This window comes from Schistocerca americana, chromosome 7 (assembly GCF_021461395.2).
Source record: "Schistocerca americana isolate TAMUIC-IGC-003095 chromosome 7, iqSchAmer2.1, whole genome shotgun sequence".
Lineage (NCBI taxonomy): Eukaryota > Metazoa > Arthropoda > Insecta > Orthoptera > Acrididae > Schistocerca > Schistocerca americana.
In genome coordinates, this window is record NC_060125.1 from 428,190,118 (window position 1) to 428,213,028 (window position 22,911).

The 22,911-nt window shown below is 43.1% G+C and overlaps 1 protein-coding gene across 1 annotated transcript in view; it reads right to left on the minus strand.

Moving 5' to 3' along the window:
- LOC124622603 (esterase B1-like) overlaps nt 1–17,096 on the minus strand; it is a 91,630-nt gene extending 74,534 nt beyond the window's left edge. Inside the window, exons 1-2 of the mRNA XM_047148363.1 lie at nt 16,965–17,096; nt 5,956–6,090 (exon numbers count right to left, since the gene is read on the minus strand). Of these exons, the coding sequence (XP_047004319.1) occupies nt 5,956–6,090; nt 16,965–17,066 (237 nt within the window). The 5' untranslated portion in view covers nt 17,067–17,096. The remainder of the gene's footprint in view (nt 1–5,955; nt 6,091–16,964) is intronic.
- Between the last annotated feature and the right edge of the window lie 5,815 nt (nt 17,097–22,911).

Genomic DNA, 22,911 nt, shown 5'->3' on the forward strand with positions numbered 1-22,911 from the left:
ACGCCGTCTCACTTATGTTGCTACATATCGACTAATGAGTGTTCATCAGAATACCTCGAACGACCGTCTAGCCTGAAACAACCCCATGTGCACTCCACAAGTTTCCTGCTAGCAGAGTAACTGCTTCCTTCAAGTAGTGCACCCCTCTCCCCGCCTGATAACGCAGGTCTAGAAATCTGTGGCCATCGTAGAGTCGATGAAGCCTTTGGTTAAGACCCTCCACTCAGCTCCAGACCAAAGGACCCTGATGAACTCTGGCAACAATGCTGCAAATTGCGAGCTCTGCTTGATCCCCATTAAATAGTCTTCACCACCTCTGCCAGCCGCCTGTATGAACTGGAGATGGCCTCAAAACCCATGTAACAGACGTCGTTGTTACCGATTTGAACCACAACTTCAAGACGACAGCACGCTGCACGCTCAAAGTCTCAGGCAGAGCTGCCTTCACATCTCAGATAAGGCCCTCTGGAGTGCATATTGACTTTCGTTCCAGTCCTGAACACTGTCTGTCCAAGCAGCTCCATAATATGCCTAACATCGAAGTTCCCGATAACTAGTAATCCTTTCTCCCCGTGTGTCTGCTCGGACCCTGCTGAAGCAGTGACTAAATAGGCCCCCTGTTTCGAGCGACGTGAACGCTTTACCACGCGCCACTCACCCTGCAGTGAGGGATGATGCACCGCCTCGGATACAGCAGGAGGTGCGTCGGTAGCGGAGCCCTTGGGCAAAGCTAGCGTCACCTGAGGTGTCCCACACGACGCGCCACATTCTCCGCCGCCGCTACCCACCAAGGAAGCAACATTAGGGTGACTGAGCATAGCTAAAAGTGCATTCAGCTGTCCGCGACCGCTGCAAGCTCCTCCTGCGTCCGCAAGTAGCATGCACACATCCTAACCTGATGAACATAAGCGATGTCATCAGTCACAGAAATCAATCGCTGTTATGAGTTATCTAGAAGTATATACAGGGTGAGTCACCTAACATTACCGCTGGATATATTTCATAAACCACATCAAATACTAACGAATCGATTCCACAGACCGAACGTGAGGAGAGGGGCTAGTGTAACTGGTTAATATAAACCATAAAAAAATGTACGGAGGTATGTTTTTTAACACAAACCTACGTTTTTTTAAATGGAACCCCGTTAGTTTTGTTAGCACATCTGAACACATAAACAAATACGTAATCAGTGCCGTTTGTTGCATTGTAAAATGTTAATTACATCCGGAGATATTGTAACCTAAAGTTGATGCTTGAGTACCACGCCTCCGCTGTTCGATCGTGTGTATCGGAGAGCACCGAATTACGTAGGGATCCAAAGGGTACGGTGATGGACCTTAGGTACAGAAGAGACTGGAACACTGACGCACATGTACATTACCATGAGGGGTGAGGTACACGTACACACGAGGTTTCCGTATTCAATTACGGAGTGGAATAGAGTGTGTCCCGACATGTCAGGTCAATAGATGTTCAATGTGGTGGCCATCATTTGCTGCACACAATTGCAATCTCTGGCGTAATGAATGTCGTACACGCCGCAGTATATCTGGTGTAATGTCGCCGCAGGCTGCCACAATACGTTGTTTCATATCCTCTGGGGTTATAGGCACATCACGGTACACATTCTCCTTTAACGTACCCCACAGAAAGAAGTCCAGAGGTGTAAGATCAGGAGAACGGGCTGGCCAATTTATGCGTCCTCCACATCCTATGAAACGCCCGTCGAACATCCTGTCAATAGTCAGCCTAGTGTTGATTGCGGAATGTGCAGGTGCACCATCATGCTGATACCACATACGTCGATGCGTTTCCAGTGGGACATTTTCTAGCAACGTTGGCAGATCATTCTGTAGAAACGCGATGTATGTTGCAGCTGTTTGGGCCCCTGCAATGAAGTGAGGACCAATGAGGTGGTCGCCAATGATTCCGCACCATACATTTACAGTCCACGGTCGCTGTCGCTCTACCTGTCTGAGCCAGCGAGGATTGTCCACGGACCAGTAATGAATGTTCCGTAGATTCACTTCCCCGTGGTTTGTGGAACCCGCTTCATCGGTAAACAGGTAGAAGCGCAACGCATTCTCTGTTAAAGCCCATTGACAGAATTGCACTAGATGATTAAAGTCATCACCGTGTAATTGCTGATGTAGCGACACATGAAACGGGTGAAAGCGATGACGATGCAGTATGCGCATGACACTACTTTGACTCAGTCCACCGGCTCTCGCAATGTCCCGTGTACTCATGTGTGGGTTCATGGCAACAGCAGCTAACACACCAACTGCACCCGCTTCTCCTGTGACGGGCCTGCTACGGACCCGTTTGCGTGCTACGACCATACCTGTTGCATACAGTTGGCGGTAGATGTTTTGCAATGTGCCGCAGGTTAGATGCTCTCTGTTCGGGTACCGTTCTGCATACACCCTGCAGGCTTCAGCTGCATTTCGTCGACACTCGCCATAGATGAGTATCATCTCCGCCTGTTCAGAGTTCTAATACACCATGGTCACAGTTCCTACAACACTAAACTATCACAGACGTCTGGTAACACGGTGTACTACAGTTGGTCTGCGTGCGGAGACGAATGCAGAATAACGATTGCAGCAAACGCTACGTGCGGACACTGCGACAGCTAGACCAAACCACAACACTGCACTACAGCCACACTCGACAAACAGGGTCGTCATCGTAAACATGTTCTTGCAGATGCTGCTCGCCGACCGTGGCCCGTGTTTGTTACAACACGCAACTGAACGTCGGAGGTTTCAAGCGTCAGCTTTAGGTTACAATATCTCCGGATGTAATTAACATTTTACAATGCAACAAACGGCACCGATTACGTATTTGTTTATATGTTCAGATGTGCTAACAAAACTAACGGCGTTCCATTTAAAGAAACGTAGGTTTGTGTTAAAAAACATACTTCCGTGCATTTTTGTATGGTTTGTATTAAACAATTACACTAGCCCCTCTCCTCAAGTTCGGTCTGTGGAATCGGTTCGTCAGTATTTGATGTGGTTTACGAAATACATCCAGCGGTAACGTTAGGTGACTCACCCTGTATATAAGAAAGGCGTTCGTGAGAGAGGGGCAATTACCCGATTTGTTAGAAAAACTTTAATGATGTGTAATTCTGCGACAAAAGACGTTACTTGTACAACCAAAGGGTTAGATTCGCAAGAAGTTACTAACAAAACGAAATCGTTTAATTTGTTCTTCGAAATTGTTCGCCGCTTCAGTCCCTTACCAGGGTTAATCAACCGAAGACAGAGGAATTTCACTTCAAAATCGGCATGATTACTCTGCAACTCACATTTAAACGGCACGTGGGGAAAATTAACGCCTAAATCATTCCGAGCGAACTCTGTCGTCTCTTACTTTTTTGTGGGAGTCTCATTCCTTTGTGTAGGTAGGAACCAACGAAATGTTTTCGTAATCGGAGAAGAAACAACTTCTTGAAAGGTTCTCGGTGTTGCGTCGGATGATATTGTATAGCCGGCACAATATTTCTGCGAGGCAGTGATTCATCATCTACAGGTGCGACAGTATAAGATGGCTGCTCGTATTCTGCCCGCTGCGCCACAGCGTCGCAAACATTCTCAATAAAATCCAACGCGAGACGCTACTACAAAGTAGCTCTGCATTCCCGCGAGAAATGCTCTCGAAATTACAATAGCTCACATTCAAATCCGAATCATGGAACATATTACACACGTTAATGCACGCTGGGGTGAGGAAAGTGATGGGATAGCGACATTCACATATGCAGATGACGGCAGTATCGTATACACAAGGTACAAAAGGTCAATACATTGGCTGAGTTGTCATTTGTGCTGAAGTGATTCATGGTAAAAGGCTAACGATGTGATTATTGCCACACGACAGGAATTAACAGACTTTGAAAGCGCATGAGACATTCTGTTTGGGCAATCGTTAGCGAATTCAATATTCGGAGATTCGCACAGTCAATCGGGTGCCGAGAATACCAAACTTCTGGAATTACCTCTCACCGCGGACAATGCACTGGCCGACGGTCTTCACTTAACGACCAAGAGCAGTGGTGTTTGCGTAGAGTTGCCATTGGTAACAGACAAGCAAAACTGCGTGAAATAAAAGCAAAAATCAATGTGAGACGTACGACGAACGTATCCGTAAGGGGTTATAGCAGCAGACAACTGAAGCGAGTGCCTTGGCTAACAGCATGATTTCGTCTGCAGGGCCTCTCTGAACTCGTCATCATATCGGTTGGACCCTAGACGACTGGAAAACTGTGGCCTGGTTTAGATGAGTCCCGATTTCTGTTGGTAAGAGCTGATGCAGGATTAGAGTGTGGTGCAGTCCCCACGACGCCGTGAACGCGAGTTGTTAATAAGGCATTGTGAAAACTAGTGATTTCCCCATAATAGTGTGGCCTGTGTTTACATGGAGTGGACTCAGTCCTGTGGATTTTAAGTTATGTGGAGGCCGTTTGCAGTCATTCATGGATGTCATGTTCCCAAACAACAATGACATTTTTATAGATGACAGTGAACCACACCACCAGGCCACAATTATTCACAATTAGTTTGAAGAACATTGTGGACAGTTGGAATGAATGGTTTGGCCATCCAGATCGCCCAGCAAGAAACCCATCGAACCTTTATAGGTCAAAATCAAGACGTCAGTTTACGCACAAATACCTGCACCGCCATCACGTTCGTAGTTATGGATGGCTATAGAGGCGGCATGGATCGACTTTTCTGCGCGTCACTTCCACGACTTGTTGAGTATATGACACGTCGAGTTGATGCACAACGCCGGACTGAAGGACGTTCGGCACGACTATTGTCACCTATGTGATTATATCTCACGTAATCATCACGAGGATAAAAGTAAAGAAAGTTTTACGATATTGCGGTGCCTGTGTTGTTCAGAAATATGATGCAACGCTCGGTCGGGCACGCGTGCATGTTCAAAGAAACAGGCACTGCGGCGACTACAGCCGTTATTAAATACATTAAATATATTACCTGTTGCAAATATGGACAACCAAATGCTGTGTAATGGAACGACGACAGTGAAAATTTGTACAGGAATGGGAGTCGAACCCGGATATCGCGCACACTGTGAATGAATGCCTTACCATTTTTTTGCTGTTCTCGTTCATTTGGTTTTCTTTTTCTGTTTTTTAAGATAATGTTAAACGTATGAAAATCTTTGTTCTTCAAACATAAAAGACGTGTTAATCATAAGAAATATTTCTTGGAAACTCCCCCGAGCGCGCTGTGTAAGCAAGACGTCTGTGCCGCTAGCCTGCTGTAGAGCGACTGAACCCGTATTTCCCGCTTATCGTGAGTGGATGCCTTACCATTTCGCTATCCAACACGCAACGCCAGAGCCAAACTTCCATACCTCGTAATCACGACTCTGCATCCTGTACTCATATATCCATTACATATATTCTCCTAAAGGGGAGATGTTTTGCTTGGAAGTCTCTTGCCTGGCGTCGGCAGACAAATACAGCATTGAAGTGCCTGCGTTATTCAGAAGTACGATGCAAAGTTTCTTCAGACATACATGCATGGAAGTATGGCCCTAGTCGCGAGTCATGCTCGGATAGTCAAATGGTAAGGTGGCCATTCGCGATAAGCGACAATAGAAAGTTCGACTCACGGTGCGGCACAAATTCTCGTGCAATTAACAGCGGTAAAGTCTCTACAAGGCGAGCTGTACTTACCAGTTACTTAAGGTTTTACACTGGGTTAGTTTTGTGTTTTAACGTTTATCTCTTGAATTTAAACCGTTGAACACTTTACAAACGATGTATGAAACTAAAATCACTGACATCCGTGAGGAGCTGCGCTGCTCGCGTCTGTTCAAGGTGCTGATTGTTTTCTAGACGGGGTGTCGCATTCCACACAGTTTCCTGCAAGATGAGAGAGGGCGCTAGGGTTTAGCGGAGGTACTCACCCTGAAGCGGAGGTCTCCGAGCGGTGGTGTTGCGAACGGGATGCCGACGAATCGGTTGTAGAGTGTGCCGTTGAGCGACGTGGCCACCACGCCCCTGAGGGCACCCGTCTCCACCGTCACGAACACGTCCTCCCCCTGCAACAGATCCACGTGTGACGAACTCTGGAACAGAGTGAACGTTATGTACAACATAAATGTATAAGCGTAACTCAGAATACTGCCGTCACGTTGAAGGTCTGCATGTTAACTTGAGCAGCTGCATGTAATGGGGAACGCATTGTTTGTATTGATGCTGTTGCGACCAAAGTTTTCAGGATTTGTCGCTAGGTCTTAAGGCAAATTCTGGAACAGGAAATCCCTTTCCAATTCCGAGCTGGAAACCGCTGTCCGAAACTCATTTCGCAAGTGTCCACAACGGAACGAGATCTTCAACAATGTTAGCCAATTGACACTGTTACACCACTGAAACACACATAATCACACCGTGATGTTTATATCTGGAAGTTCTCCTTAGAATCCGAGCAAAAATATTTCCAATTCTTAACTTCCGACCAAGTTTGTCGGGAGGTTTTCTTTGATTGTAAGGCCTAAATCAGAACTGGTAATACTTCTGAAACACCTGGCATTTGTGACCCACTTATAATTCAGTGGGATTGGGCTGAAAGAAACTGAGCTGTGCTACGTACCAGATATCCAGCAGCGAAAACTTCTTTTATAAAAGTAGTATTTGATATCATATATTTATAAAACTGAAAACCTTGAAAAGAATCTTACTATTCTTCCGTTTCATGATCGTTATAAATGGAGAGATGCCAAGACTAGATTGGTGTTAAAGGCGACACTCAACATTCGTATTAGAATGACGACGAGCCGGGACAGATGAATACCAATATCTTAGGTGAAACTGAGTGTGGGAATAATTCCTGACACATAATGTAGAATAAGGTGTCAGAATTACTAATAACTACCGCTTAGTTTCACTGCCTGTCTACCTTTATTAGTGACTTTGGAGGATAAAGTATCGTGTAACAGTTATGTAACTTGGTCAGAATGAAAGGCACGAAAAACTCTCGCTACACGCAACACTTCTGGTCAGGTTAGTAAAGGATCATCAACACGCAGTCAAACAGGAGTAACGCAGGAGTAGGTACAGTAATGAATAGGAAGATGTGAATGTGGGTAAGCTACAACGAACAGCATAGGCAACAATAGCTAAGGTAGATACAAAGGCAACACACACTAGTAGCACATGTTTGTATGCTAACTAGCTCTGAAGACGATGAAGACATTATGAGAATATACGACGAGATAAAAGAAATTATTCAGATAGGTAAAGTAGACAAAAATTTAGCCCTTATGAGGTAATGGAATTCGATAGTACGAAAAGAACGAGAAGAATAAATTGTATGAGGACAAGAACAGGAGAAGATGAAACAAAGGGGAAGTCGCTTGATAAAATCGCGGACAGAGCGCAATTTAATTGTTGCCATTATGTGGTTAGGTAACTTCGAAAAACGGTTGTATACGTTGAAGAAATCCGGAGATAAAAAAATATTTTAGATAGACGAGATAATAGTAAGAAAGAATTTTCGAACGATGTTTTAAAATGTAGTACGTTTACAAGGACACAATTGAGCTGTGAGCATAATTAGTTATGAACTGCCTATTAAAACATAAGAAATACCAAATAGGTAGCAAATTAAGTAATGGAAGCCGTGTAAACTGACAGAACCAGACTTTACTGAGAGCGCCAAAGGTAATATTGTGAAAAGATTCACTGAAAGGAAGAAGGAATAAAATAGAAGACGAATCTTTAGCAGTGAAGCTAGCAGACCATCAAATTGGTAGGAAGAAAAGACCCACTAGAAACCCTGAGGTAACACACAAAAAAGTAATTGGTGGAAGTATAAAATATGAAAACACGACAAATGAAGCAAACACAAGGGAATACATACGTCTAAGAAATGAAAGTAAGAGGAATTGTAAGTTACAAGACAGGAATGTTTGGACTAAACGCAAGGCTGCATGTGCATGCACGACTATGGGAAAAATGAATGCCGCTTACAGGAAAATTAAACAGACCTTTGAAGAGAAGAGAAGCACCTGCAGATAGAAGCAGTACTATTTTTTTTATAAGCAAAGAGATGCAAGCAAAGGTTGGAAGGTGCGAAGGATGTGTAGAGGGAAACAAACTTGAAGAAAATATTTTAGAAAGAGAAGATGAAGTAGATAAAGATGAGATGGGCGATACACTGCTGGAAGAATTTGACATAATAAGAATTTGACGTATAGGAAGATTCCAACGTCGGTTTCGGTAAAATAGAGACCAGTATTCAAAGACTAGTATCTGTAGATTTGTGCTTGACACAGCGATCACTTCAAACATCATCTGACGACTCACAGACATCAGCCGCCAGGTGATGTTTGAACTGATCGCCTGTGTCAAGCAGAACTCTACAGATAACAGTTTTTGAATGCTGGTACCTGTTTTGACCGGAAAAGAGCTTGGGATCCTCCTACACGTCTGTCAGAGGGCCCGAAGATGGCGTAATGTATCGCCAAATCTGATATGCCAACAAAATAACAGGTTGGAAATCAGACTGCTGAAAAGTTTGATTTGATTTAGGTTTAGAGAGCATGATTGCAGAATATGGACACGGATTACATACAGAAGAACGGAAAAGCTGATAGACCGAAAAGTTTGAATTCTGGAGATATGAAATTGCACGCCAAAAAGCTGACGATACGAGATATCCTAGAAGGCAGGCTGAAGATATGGATTTAGAGAAAGATTTTTACAAAATTGATTGGAATAGATTTAGGGAAAGTTTTTACAAAACTGATTGTAGTTCTAAAGTTAGTAAACCAGACGGCAGCTATAAGAATTGGAGCACAAGGAAAGGAACCAGTGATTCAGCAGGGAGTTAGACAGAAGTGTAGTCCATCCATCAATGTTTTTCAGGATGTACATCGAGCAAGCAGTGCAGGAAACCAAGGAGGAATTTAGTAAGGGAATTAAAATTTAGGGAGAAGAAACAAAGGCTTCTGAGGTTCTCCCATGACATAGTAATTCTGTAAGAGACGGGAAAGGCCTTGGAAGCTATGTTAAACGGAAAAGATGCTGTCTTGAAGAGAGGCTTTAAGCTGAACGTCAATGAAGATAAAATAGTGGTAATGGTATGTCGTGGAATTAATTCAGATGATACTGCTAGAATTAGATTAGAAAATTAGACACAAAAGTGTAGATGAATTTGCTGTTCGAACAGCAGAATAACTGACAATAACCTGAGTAAACAGTATCGTACAATGTAGCCTCTGTGAAGTTTGAAAGGTAGGAGGCGGTGTACCAGCAAAATTGAAGGTGTGAGGACAGGACACTAGTCGTGGTTGGGTATCTCAGTCGGTGGCGGCACGGTAGCTCATCATGTTCGGTCAGAGGATTAGCCACCCTCTGTAAAAAAAAAAAAAAAAAAAAAAAAAAAAAAAAATCTGAGTTAATGGAACAAGGATGAACTTGAACAAGCGTCATAGGACGTTCGCCCCGAACAAATAGAACGAACAATCACGAACAGAACGGGACAAAAAAGTCTGTAGAGCACTTTTCCGTGAAAGGCAAAGGTCTCGAGTTCGAGTCTCGGTCTGTCAGGAAGTTTCATATCAGTACACATTCCGCTGCAGAGTGAAAATATCATTCTAAAAAAAAATTTATTCCACAAACTGGCTAAAAGAAGGTATCGATTGATGGGACATATGTTATGGCATTCAGTAATCACAATTTGGTAGTGGAACGAAGTATTGTGTGCAAAACTTTTACATGGAGTCCAATGTTCGACTAAGATGCTGAAGGTTGCAGCAATCATGCATGGATGAGTAAGCCTACACAGGATGGAACAGCATGGAGAGCTGCATCACACCATCTTCCAGAATGAGCACCATGACGACATCTCCACAGAGTATCCCATCTCTTCAGTATATTAATCAAGTAATAGATCTAAATAAAAGACTTTCACCAACTGAAATATTCTGTAACATGGCCAAAACCTTTAGTGTAATCATTTGTGATAAAAAAAAAAACACCGTCGTGGTATCTGGAATATACACTATCATCGAAATCTTAGAAACAAGAGGAAACGAAAAAAATGGAACGACCACATGTGAGCATCGCAGTAAGTGACCATCAAGACATCTTCAGAGATGCTTCTTTCTCTATAGGAAACCAGTGCACCCAGCTTCAAACGTACAGGTGACTCAGTGGTGACGAAAGCAGTACCGTTAATTCAAAATGCTCCCTTCCAGTGTCCACGTACTTCATGAACAGAGCGTAGCTACATTTACTATCTAATGTTACAGAGACATCATTTGGTCACTGTTCTGCTATATTCCTCAGTTGCCTAGTTTCAGTCATACTGCGTATCGTTTCAAAGTTGTGGTGATGATTCCAAATCAGTGGAGAAGTTCAAAGTTGATCATAACTCAGTCGATAAACAGTCATTACTGGCCGCCAAAATTCAATGGTTTCTGTAAGGATATCCCATGAGTTGTATTTTCCGGCAGATAATGGATGTGTCGGCGGCAAATAGGAAACGATTAACAAGCTAGGTCCTTAACCGTGCACTCGACCTCAGGAGCTGGACAGCTGATCCTCCGGACTTGAATTGTTGAATCATGTGGAGCCTGTTCTCCTTCGGCGTAACGAACTGGGTTCCAGCAGTAGACTCAATGACTTTTCCAGGTCTCAGCACAGCCATACCTCAGGAATCGTATAGATAGGAAGTAAAGCTTTTGGATCACATCTTAGTATGCCACGTCACAAGTCACACATCCTAGGAACAAACGTTTCCTACGCTGAACGTTTTGTTCCTGTGCAAAAGACTTACTGAATGTGCTCCTTCTCAGGTCAGATATACATTCTACTTAAAAGGTGCTGTAGGCAGTGTTGTGTTACGGCGTAAAGTCAAGCACCGGCACGCCAGTGGAGAACGCTAGGAAAGAGAGGGATGTGAGAAGAGGTCAGCCAATCACTCAATAACTGACCGCTCTCCAGGACGACAACACGACAGCAGCAGCTCCTATACGATGGAAACATAAGCGCCGCGTCCGACTGGTCGCGGCCCCAGTCGAGGAAAAGCTTCGAGAGTAGCGACCTGAATAGAAGCCAACATTTGGCGAGAAGTAAGAAGAACCCCGTCCCTGGCTACCATTTTTTTTTATTTTTCTTAGGTTTTTATGTTTTGCTTGCACCTCAATTTTACTTGTTTTTTCTTTGCACGGGTGTGTTTACTTGCTTTAACGGTATCTCTTATAGTGGTTTTTACTAATCGGTGTTTTCAGGTGGACGTTGCCAAAGTTTTCTTTGCCTATGCGCTTATTTTAATTGCTTGCCTTCTCTGTTTATTGCAATTTTCTCTCCCATTATGAGTAACCCACCTCTCCAACCCCTTGCTCAGGCGCCTCAGCTGCAAGCGAGAGATGCAAAGCCGCTAACACAGATGTTTCAGTTTCAGACCCAACAAACAGCCACGCTGCTGAAAACGGTATAGAAACTCCTGGTGAAGCAAACAAATACAGTGCTACAAGTAACACCTGTAGCTGCGAGTTCCATGCCGCCTTTTCACCAATTTAACGAAAGTGACGAGGAGTAGCTCGAGCAGTTGCAACAGTTTGAAGCCCACAAGCTCACAATGTACTAGATGCTGTGAAACTACATTACTTTTGGTCAACAGTAGAAGTGCAGTTTTTCACCTCATTCAGAAATTGTTCCCTGACGCCACTCCAAGTAAACTGTCCTATGATCAGCCGGCCGGTGTGGCCGTGCGGTTCTAGGCGCTGCAGTCTGGAACAGAGCGACCGCTACGGTCGCAGGTTCGAATCCTGCCTCGGGCATGGATGTGTGTGATGTCCTTAGGTTAGTTAGGTTTAATTAGTTCTAAGTTCTGGGCGACTGATGACCTCAGAAGTTAAGTCACATAGAGCTCAGGGCCATTTGAACCATTTTTCCTATGATCATGTTGTAGATTCGCTAACTAACAATTATGACCAACAAGTGACAGTGGCGGCAGCTAGGTACCAATTATTTCGTTGCAAAAAGTGATCAGACCAAACTTATCGCAGGTGGGTAACAGATTTGCAGGGTATTAAGAGGAAATGCAAATTCAAATGTGCTTGTGGTGCTTTATATTCAGATGTTATGTTGCGTGATGTGATTGTATACAACGTAACTGATGTCAAACTTAGAGAACGGATTTTGAAACAGTGAGATCCATCATATCAGCACGTAGTGCAGATACTAGGTCAGTGTAATTCAGGTGCCATTTCGGCTGATAAATTTCAGCAGCGACCGGCCCACTAGGTAGCGACAGCTTGCACTTGCAAGCAGTTCTCCACGTCACGTATACATTTCTCTAAACAGACGGCTACACAGGCGAACAGAATTACGTCAACCCTCGGTGCTATACACGGCACACACACCACAACTGCCCGTACCGACAAGTACAGTGTTACGTTTGTGGCAAGAAAGACCCCGTACAATCCGTATGTCTGCAACGGAACAAACATAAGAACTCTGCTCACTCACAAAAGTCTATTCACAAGACCCATGTAATCAATGTAATGTGTTCAAAGCCTGCTGCGGGCATTAGCAAAACTAGCAAGCAAACAGTTTCTTCAGTGCTACACCAGTCCAACAAACTTTTTGTTCAATTGCATATTTGTGGAAAGCGTGTGAAATTTCAGATGGACACGGGTGCCTCTGTTACATTTCCGAATCGTAACAAGTAAGAACTGTTCGGCTCCCCACGCCTGTCTAAAACTAGCCCGCACCCAATGAATTACAGTGGCCATGACATTCACGTTCTCGGAAAATGTACTTTGCCTGCTATGTATCGCTCGCATACACGAACTGTGACTTTCACTGTGCTACAATCATGCAATTGTGAGAACATATTTGGTCTTGATTCGTTTGATCTCTTTGGCTTTCAGATTCAGTGACTGCATTCACAGCTAAAGACAGTGTAGCTGGTTTGCTGAAAGAATTCTCTCAACTCTTTTCTGAAGGTTCAGGCAAGGCTAACAATTTTCGTTGCACATATTACTATGAAAGGCAATACTCAGCCGAAATTTTGCCAGGATAGAGCTGTTCCCATTGCATTACGGGACAAAGTTACTGCTGAACTTGAAGAATTGCAAGATAGCGGAGCTATTGCGCCCATATCAGATAGTCAATGGGTAAGTCCACTGGTTTTGCTCCCCAAACATCAGGTCACATTTGCCACTGTGTTGACTTTATAACTACAGTCAACCCACAAACTGTGATTGGTACTTATCCATTGCCATGGCCAGAGGATCTCATGGACAAATTAGGTGCTGGTCGCTACTTTTTAAAAATTGATTTGCGGGACGCATGTCTTCTAACACCGCTAGATGAAGCATCTCAAAAGTCGTGTGTTGTGAACATTCATTTGGGCTTATTTAAATATTTGCGTTTTCCTTTTGGCAGTGCTTCCGCTCCCGCATTTTTCCAACAGTATTTGGAACAGCGCAAGTACCAAACTGTTCAAACTAGTTGGACGATGTTGTAGCAGGTCGTACACCTGTAGAACACGTAGCAAATTTCTGTGCTTTGTTCCGTGTGTTATCTGATGCAGACTGGACAAGTGTGATTTTTATAAACCTTAGTTGCAGTATCTTGGTCATGTGAAAAACAGTCAAGGTGTACATCCTCTTCAGTCACACTTGTTAGGCATACGTGACCTGCAAGTTCCTCGCAATATCATAGAATTGCAGTCAGTCTTAGGGACAATGAACTATTATATTCCCCGTTCAAACCGAATGCTGTAGAAATTGCAGCTCCATTGAATCGCTTGCGTCGCAAGAACGTTACCTTTGTTTGGACAGACGAGTGCCAAGAAGCGTTTCAAAAGCTTAAAAATGCATTGCTCAGTGATCGATGCTTGGTTCACTCTGACCCTGACAAACCAGTTGTGTTGCAAGCTGACGCTCCCTCTTACGGAATCGGTGCAATGCTTTCGCACAGAATTGGTGATAAAGACAGGTCTATTGGTATTGGACCAAAAGTGTTGTCCGAAGCTCAGTGTAACTATTCACAAACAGAGAAAGAGGCATTGGCTATTGTTTATGGTGTCACCAAATTCCACCACTATTTGTATGGCAGAAAATACTACTTACAAACGGATCACAGGCCATTACAGTCCTTGTTTCATCTGACGAAGCCGGTTCCTATTGAAACTGCCCAAAAATTGCAGATATGGGCTTTGTTTTTGTCTCAATACCAGTGCGAGATTGTGTATTGACCGACAGCTCAACATGGTAATGCGGATACACTTTCATGTCTTCCGATTGGCCCTGATACAGACTTTGACGTTTCAGCTGCATCTTGTTGTCATATCGATGTTCAGGATTCTGAATTGCTTTAATACTTTCCTCTGAACTGTAGGAAAATTGGACAGGTCACGGAAGATGATTGAGATTTGAACATTTTGCTACAATACATTTGCACTTCTTGACCTCGCTCATTGCGTAGCATATAGATCGCTGATACTTCGCACGTCGGCATAGCCTCGCTATACAGCGTGATGTGATTCTTGTTCAAAATGACAGTGGACGGTCGCATCTGTTGATCCCTAAAGCTTTGCTAAAAGAAGTGTTGCAGTTACTTCACCAAGGACACTGGGGAATTGTTCGTACGAAACAGTTAGCGCGTCGACATTGTACTTGGCAGGGTATGGACACCCAAATAGAACAGATGTCGTTACAGTTTCACGCATGTGCGGAAAATCAGTCCTCTCCGCCACAAACATTCTCTGCTTGGCTCAAGTCGCAATCACATGGCACATAGACTTTGCGGAATCTTTTTGGAACAATCGTTGGTTGATTGTGGTAGACCCTTACAGCAAATTTCCTTTTGCTGTGCTAATTAAACTACAACGTCACGTAACGCAATTCTGGTGTTGCCCTCCATTCTTTGCCTCGAAGGTTTGCTTGAAGTCATAGTGTCGGACAACGGCCCTCATTTCACGTCAAATGAATTTGAAAAATTATGTGAACGCAATGCATACAACATCTAACATGTGCACCACAGTCAAAGGGCGAAGCGGAACGTTTTGTAAGAACCTCCATGCAGCAGATGGGCAAACGTCGCACCACACACAAGAGGGATCAAGCATTGCAACTGTTTCTCGCCTCATATCGTCCGCATCCAAGAGATGGACCATCGCCGGTGGTATTGCTTCATGATCATCGCCATCTGATACTGATCCACCTGCCGACCCTCCTCAGCATCCGGTGCCGAAGGGAGATCGCAAGTACCGTTTCGCGCCGCATAATATTGTGTTCTTGAGGGTTTTTAGTGGCAGCAGACGGTGGTCGCGAGGTGAGATCTTTCATCGACTTGGCGCATGCATGTACCTCATTTCAGGCCCAGATGGATTGCAGCCCGACATTACAATCAAATTCGCCACTGTCATGTGCACGGTGATCCTTCTGTGTCTCTTCCGACAGATTCGCGGATCCCGAGGACAGCGCAGCCACAGCAGCACAGGGTGTCTTCACGACAGAGTGGGACGACCCAGTGGATACAGAGCTTCAGCCTCCTCCGCCCCCTCTCGTCCTACGATGGAGCTGGAACTGTCCACACCGAAGAGGCCGACGCCTTCTCCGTATTCCTACGGGTCTTAGGAGGTGGACGCGTACCCTTCTGGTCGTTTTCCGGGGAACGTTTCCACCAGAGCGAAAGCCGGACGGCGGGGTACTATTGGAAGCCTGACCTTCCCTGCAGCCACAGCTTCCAGTCCATCGCAGCGTCCACGGTCATGCCTCCCCCGCCGTTATCGTGCTCCCTGTACGACCACGGTCGATCGCTTTGTGGGGAGGGGGAGGGGGAGAACGTACGGCGCAAAGTCAAGCGCCGGCAGGCCAGTCGGGAACGACAGAATGTAGAGGCCAACGAGAAGAGGTCAGCCAATCGTTTGCTGACCAACCCCATCTCAGGACGACAACGTAACAGCAGCGGCCTCTGTGTGAAGAGAACATAAGAGCCGCGTCAGACTGGTCGCGACCCTAGTCTAAGAGAAGCCTCAAGACAAGCAACCTAAATAGAAGTCAACATGTTGTATTTCAAATGTCTTGTGATTCACATGGACATAGTTCTGTAATCGTTCAAACATACTATCAAGGAAACATGTATATTAATAGCAAAATTTATCGTGAACATGAATGTAAGTTTCACTCAGTTCATACCCCATGTGATTCTTGCCTGAGATTAACTTTGTCCTTAGCAGTACTCTGTAGGCCACATTCAATCCTCTGTATTTCAAGGATCCTGGTAATCTTCTGAAAGTATTTTGAAGTCTTACCAATGCTAACGAATACAATGTCGAGAATTGCAGCTAAATTTACTACACGGGGCTTCAAATAATCTGCGATATTACAATCAGATTATAGCAACTTAAAGATATCCATCAACTGCATATCTATCACTACGCAAAACCGTAAAACCGTCCTCTCAGCTAATGGTAGGCCATGACGTTTAAGGATATGAGACTTGAAATAAATTACTTGTGTGTTTCCATTTCACTGAAGTGCTATTCTGCACCAATTTGCCAATCACCTAGCCGTTAACACATAATTAAATGATAATATTCGTCTTTTCCGGTTCTGCAGCGTCAATGTAAGATGTACAACAGCTCGCAAATTTTGCGGAAAAACAACAAAACAATTGTGCTACAGCTGCGCAGGTATTGAGATCGGACAAGTACTCAGTACAAATAGTACATCCAAGAGCAAACACAAGTACAGTACAGTTCGGAAACGCTCTATTTTCAGTAAAATAAACAGAGGGAACGTTCAAATGACTTAATTCAACTGGTTGCGAGTACACAAGTAACAAGATTCTTGTCACGGACGCAGTCGTACAGGAGGCAATATGGCACAAAGCGTGCAGTGTACCAGAAGTAGGGGTGAAGAAATAAGTCACGAAGAGTCGGTCAGAGTACCTGGAGCAGCTGGGGGCGCGGTGCTGAGTCTGCGACTCCCACACAGAGGGCAGCGGCCAGCAGCAGCGCCGCACTGCGCATGTTTCTGTCTCTGACCGCCATGTCTGTCTTCTGGCTGCCCTGTAGTCGGCAGCTCACGTTACAACTTCTTCAGTGACCGACCTGTCATTCTTATCTCAGAGGTATATTACGTAAAGCACTTCATATCAGTCTACGTGGTGGTAACAGTGTAACTTATCGTATCGTATCTCTACTGAGATTGCTGTTCAAACAGGACCTCAAACCGTCTTGCATCACAATTTAAATAATGTCAGTAACCTATTCAGTTTAATGCTTTGGTAACTGGAGTGATTGCATGTGGAAAGTGAAAAGGATAGACCGAGCGAGGGTACTCAGTGGTTAGCGCAATGGATTTGCATTCGAGAGGACGATGGTTCAATTCCCCGTCCGGCTACCGAAATTTAGGTTTTCCGTGATTTCCCTAAGTCACTCAAGGAAAATATTGGGACGGTTCCTTTGAAAAGCTCAATCCGTTCGTACATCGAGCTTGTTCTCCGTCCCTAATGATCACGCTTCAGACGGGACGCTAAACTCTAATCTTCCTTTCTCCCTTCGAAGGTATTTGTACGCACATTGACAGATGTAAATTCTGCGTCTAGTTAAGACACCACCGCTTTCAAGCATCTTATTCAGACAAGTAAAGTACGTTGTTTTTTTATCATTTACTCCATAATACACATCAGGCGAACAGGTACTAAGTACCAACTTCTCAGTCAAATTTGGATCTCAGAACGTGTCTCCTTTCAGTAGTCGGGCCGCGCGGGATTAGCCGAGCGGTCTATGGCGCTGAAGCCATGGACTGTGCGGCTGGTCCCTGCGGAGGTTCGAGTCCTCCCTCGGGCGTGGGTGTGTGTGTTTGTCCTTAGGCTAATTTAGGTTAATTAGTGTGTAAGCTTAGGGACTCATGACCTTAGCAGTTAAGTCCCATAAGATTTTACACACATTTGAACATTTGAATTCAGCAGTCGAACAGCTGTTTGTATCCTACTGCATAATGTCCGTAGATTAATTTTAAATAGAAACAATTGGTATGTATTGTACAGGAGACAAATATATTTATGCCATTTGCTCAGTTAAAATATTTTAGAATAGTGGCATTGCTATTATCAGGGATTAATAGATTCTTAAACTATAGTAAAAGTGATATTTAGTAACCTGTTAATGATCTGCGTTTAGCCAGACATGGAAACAAGTGCTTAAGAAGTCTATAAAATTGTTCATTTTCAATCGTTTTGATAGCAGTCAAGCACATAATGCGAGATATCAAATTATTTATCATCCTAACTAACTAAAATCATTACCTTACGTGGTAATTGTTGTTATCTTTGTAGGTTCTGTGAAATACGGAGAGCAAAAGCCTGACGAGAGATTAGATTATCATCCTAAATGAAATCGCCACTTTGCATCGTATTTTTTGGTATCTTCGTAGATGCCACACGCGGAGTCACAAAATAATTTGTGTTCCAGATGTGCCAGCACTGTTCTGCCAGTCATTTTTAATCGACAGTGATGTATCCGATCCTTTTCCGGTGAACAGAATTCTAGAGAAACGTAAGAAAATGGTAAATTTCTCACTGCGTCGTATCTGTTCGAAACTATGACTTCAATTTCAGCCACGCGGAGTTGCCGCGAGGTTTGAGGCTCCCTGGCACAGATTGCCAGGCCCCTCCCGCCGGAGGTTCGAGTTCTCTCTCGGGCAGGGATGTGTGTGTTGTTCTTAGCATAAGTTAGTTTAAGTAGTGTGTACGTCTAGGGACCGATCACCTCAGCAGTTTTATCCCTGAGGAATACACTCACCCAGCCCACGTGCAGTGTTTCGGATGAGAAAACGCAACGAAATTGCTTTTACTTACTTTAACCTGGAAACCCACATGAGACTCTGACCCTTATTTTGTGGCCTGAAATGTTACCCCTGCATATTACATATTACCCATACGTAAGCAAACGTAATACAGATTTAAAAAGGGGATTGGGGGGAGGGGGTTTAACCAGAGTTAACCAAGACAAATCGCATATTAGAAACATAGTTTTAGAACTCACGCACTTTTTACATCTGCATTTGTCTCGAAGTTCAATAGCGACTCACATTTATCTGCATGGCCGCAATTTTTATTTACTAAATCTGTAGTCTCTGCATTCGGTAGGCTGCATCACCCTAGAGTTGTATACAATTAAAGTGAGTGGGATATGTTTCGAGAACATGGTTTTTGAGCGAACGCATGTGGAGGTGCGACAGGTGTAAAAAAATTAATTAAACAAAGATCAAGGTCAGAGGACAGTAAGTTAGTAAGAAATCGAAATTATGCTGCAAAGCCGTGTAATGACCAACATTCAAATACGGGACAACATACCTCATGTATAAGTACAGTTCAATGGACCATGTGCCTTTGTACCCCATTATATTGAGGAAACGCACTTGAAACATCGAATGAATTAATAAAAATTGGCAATTGATCCCAACGTGTTCTAAGGGGGTTGAAAGCGCTTTTAAGATCTAACATTTCGTATGTTACTTGAGCCTACAGAATGTATCATGCACAGAAATATAGTTGTGCCTGATATGAAAGGCCACGTAACATACAACCGTGTTCAAGACAAGGCGTCTGTACTGCGGAGTAAATCAGCAGGACCAGTCACAGCAGCAGAGTATCCTGTCAGTTGACGTGATACCTCCCAAAACGACTTATTTCACGCACTTTAATCACGGTTCGACAGACCATCTTATTCGTTGACAAGTTGAAGCCTTTTTGCTATTTTCGGAAGACTTCCCGAAGTGCTCAGCACCTGGGATACTCTCTACTTTGGTAACTCCAGCGAGATTCCCGGGAAATGGGGGGGAGGTGGTTTACTCGGAAATGCACCTCTTCTAACGACACTTGTATTAGTAACTATTTTACATGTAATTTTATGTAAATTTTTTTGCTCATGTTATTAGTCGATAACAGAGACGTTACCTCTGTAAGGTTGATATTCACTCACTGATGTGATTCCATCGTCTGTCTCTTGTTTAATTATGTGAAATTTTCTCTCATTCCTGTAGTCTTTAACCTTATGGTCTGTCTTTGGAAAAGTAGGACGAAAATTCTGACTGCTTCCATACTAGCACAAATAAACTAGTGTACTTATAGATAAAAAGTGATACTGATTCAGTAAACACGCCATTCAAGCAGCGTTGCGTTTTATCAGAAAGCTATTTAAATAACGTCAAAACTGGTTTCTGGAATATGCATTTCTAGTTAGCCTTTGTTCATTTATTGTTAGTAATACATCATGTGCTTGAGCTTATTTCATAACAAAAAGAATATTTAAGTGGCATCCCTATGATATTTTGCTTCCAAGAAAATACGAGACAGAAAATAAATATTGACATCATGTATTTTGTAATGATGGGATAGTGCACTGTTACAGGAATAAAAATTGTTGTCTATCTCTTTTTCTCAGTACACCATTTATAACAAGTGCGAGAGAGGAGGGAAACCTAGGACTGACAGAGATTCAGAATTTCCAAACCTGTTTCGACGAACAATACCCCCTTGCTGGAAAATTTCAAATCAGACCTTTATCACACATTTTAATTCCTGACAAAGATTCAGAATTTCGAAACCTATATGGACGAACAATACTCCCCTTGGTGGAAAATTTCAAATCAGACCTTTATCATACATTTTAATTTATTCACAGAGTAGTGCCATTACCAAAATTAGACATGCAGAGCGGTCAAAATTTTTCAGATCGAATTACGTTCTCGAGTATCAGTTTCACTATACCACGTAATGGTGGTAAAATAGTGACCGGAGCTTCTAGAAGGTGACGCGCTCTGAGATTTAATAAATTGACACCTTTTTAATAGGACACATTTCACTGTTGGTAATACTTCTTTACTATTTTTGAAATAAAGTAAATCTCCATTTATTTTGTATATTTTATTGGAGTAATTTTCATAGATAGAGAGAAACCAACACGATCAGCCAGCAGTAAAGCTGGAGAACAAGCTGTCGAAATATTAAATAAACTTGAAGTAGTCATTATTGCCATTAAAACTGTTTTGACTACTCAGACCAAGTTGAAAACGGAATTATTAACTAAAATTGAGCAAAATTTTCGTGAACAGAAAGACATTTCTTATGCACAGAAAGAATTATCGCGCGCACAGGAACAAATTTTTACTGCTAATGCCAAAACACATGCTGACCTTCTCAATAGAACAGAAAATGTTATTGAGCATCAGGAGGTCATAATACCAGAGCAACTAAATATCATCAGAAACCGATAAAAGGAAACGTGGCCCACCGTCTAGAAGAAAAGACAAGCAAAAAACCAACTTAAATGATGTGAAATATTTACAATGAGAGCAACTATAGAATAATAAAATCGAAACAATACTTTAAGCAGACAAAGAAGAAACTGACATATGTGTAAGTGAAACGGTAGATAACGATTTAGGACAATGAAGAAAGAGCATATTATTCAGATAGCAAATCTCAGTAAACACATTACAGGATTAAAGATTCCATTACTCCCAGAGGGGTGGCATGAATTTGTAGGAAAAGATGCACAACAATCAAGCAAGACATTAATATATTAACTCAAGTAATTTGAGTCAATATGTTCTCAAAATTTCCGGCCGGGTGGCCGAGTGGTTCTAGGCGCTTCAGCCTGGAACCGCTAGATCACTACGGTGGCAGGTTTGAATCCTGCCTCGGTCATGGATGTGTGTGAAGTCTTTAGGTCAGTTAGGTTTACGTAGCTCTAAGTTATAGGGGACTGATGACCTCAGATGTTAAGTCCCATAGTGCTCAGAGCCTTTTTATCTGAAGCAGACACTCTCTTAGACCAATATCTGATGTATCATTGAGAGACAAAGATCCTGTCTCATGTCTGGATGGTATAGTAACGCATTGCAAAGAGCTTTCTTGATTTTTTTCAATAGCTCGTTGGCATTTCCTGGATCTGTACTACTGAACATATCGATTATTGCTTGCAGGCTTAGAAGGAGTGTCGACTTTCTGACAGGAATATTGTTTTAAGATTGTATACGTTAGGGACCAAGGTAATGTGATAACACACAACCTATCTAGTGTATACCACCTGTCAGTGATATGACATTACATTTCATTTTACTTAATGAAAGTCAGCCTAGGCGAAAATTTTTCTTGAGTCAAAGCAAAACATGGCACTGATGCATGCAACTGATCTTAGTTAGCTAAGACGGAAGCATCAGCTGCAAAAAATCCACTTAAAAAGTTAATCTCTCATTATAATGCTCATAATGGAGTCTAAGTCTATAGAAGACATCCAAACTCTAATGCCCTACGCGTCTGTAAACCTTTTTAGGCAGAAAATAAACTTATCATGCATGGGGTCACTTTGGAGTGGTTAAGTATGCCAGGATGAGGCGGGAGTATTGTTATTAAAATAAATTAAAAAAGAAGTAGCTTGTCTGTTTTTCTACAAAGCAAAATCTTCCAATATCTGTAGAAAGGGTGAACCGCATCCTGTCCTACCTATGAAATCATTACAGATAGTGGCTACTAACAACCGTGACCTACCGCCTTGAATCAGAGCAGGAATGGGGTTTGTGGCACATGTTTTCTAAACATGTGTGGCTGTATTTGGCACGTACTACAAGTTAACCTATAGTTAGAAAGGTGCAAAATGTTTAAATGCGGAGGTTTGTTCAGTCTGAAGCAGTTATTTCACATAATTGCACTACTTTCGCTTGTAACGAGTGGACGGATTTTCTGCAAGAACATGGATTTAAGCAAATACGAAAATCTAAGTACTATTATGAAATTACCCTGGAGAGGGTGTTTAGAGAGCTATACCAGTTTATCAGAACTTACTGTCGCCACAGGCTACATACGTTTGAATAGCATTTAAATCAATT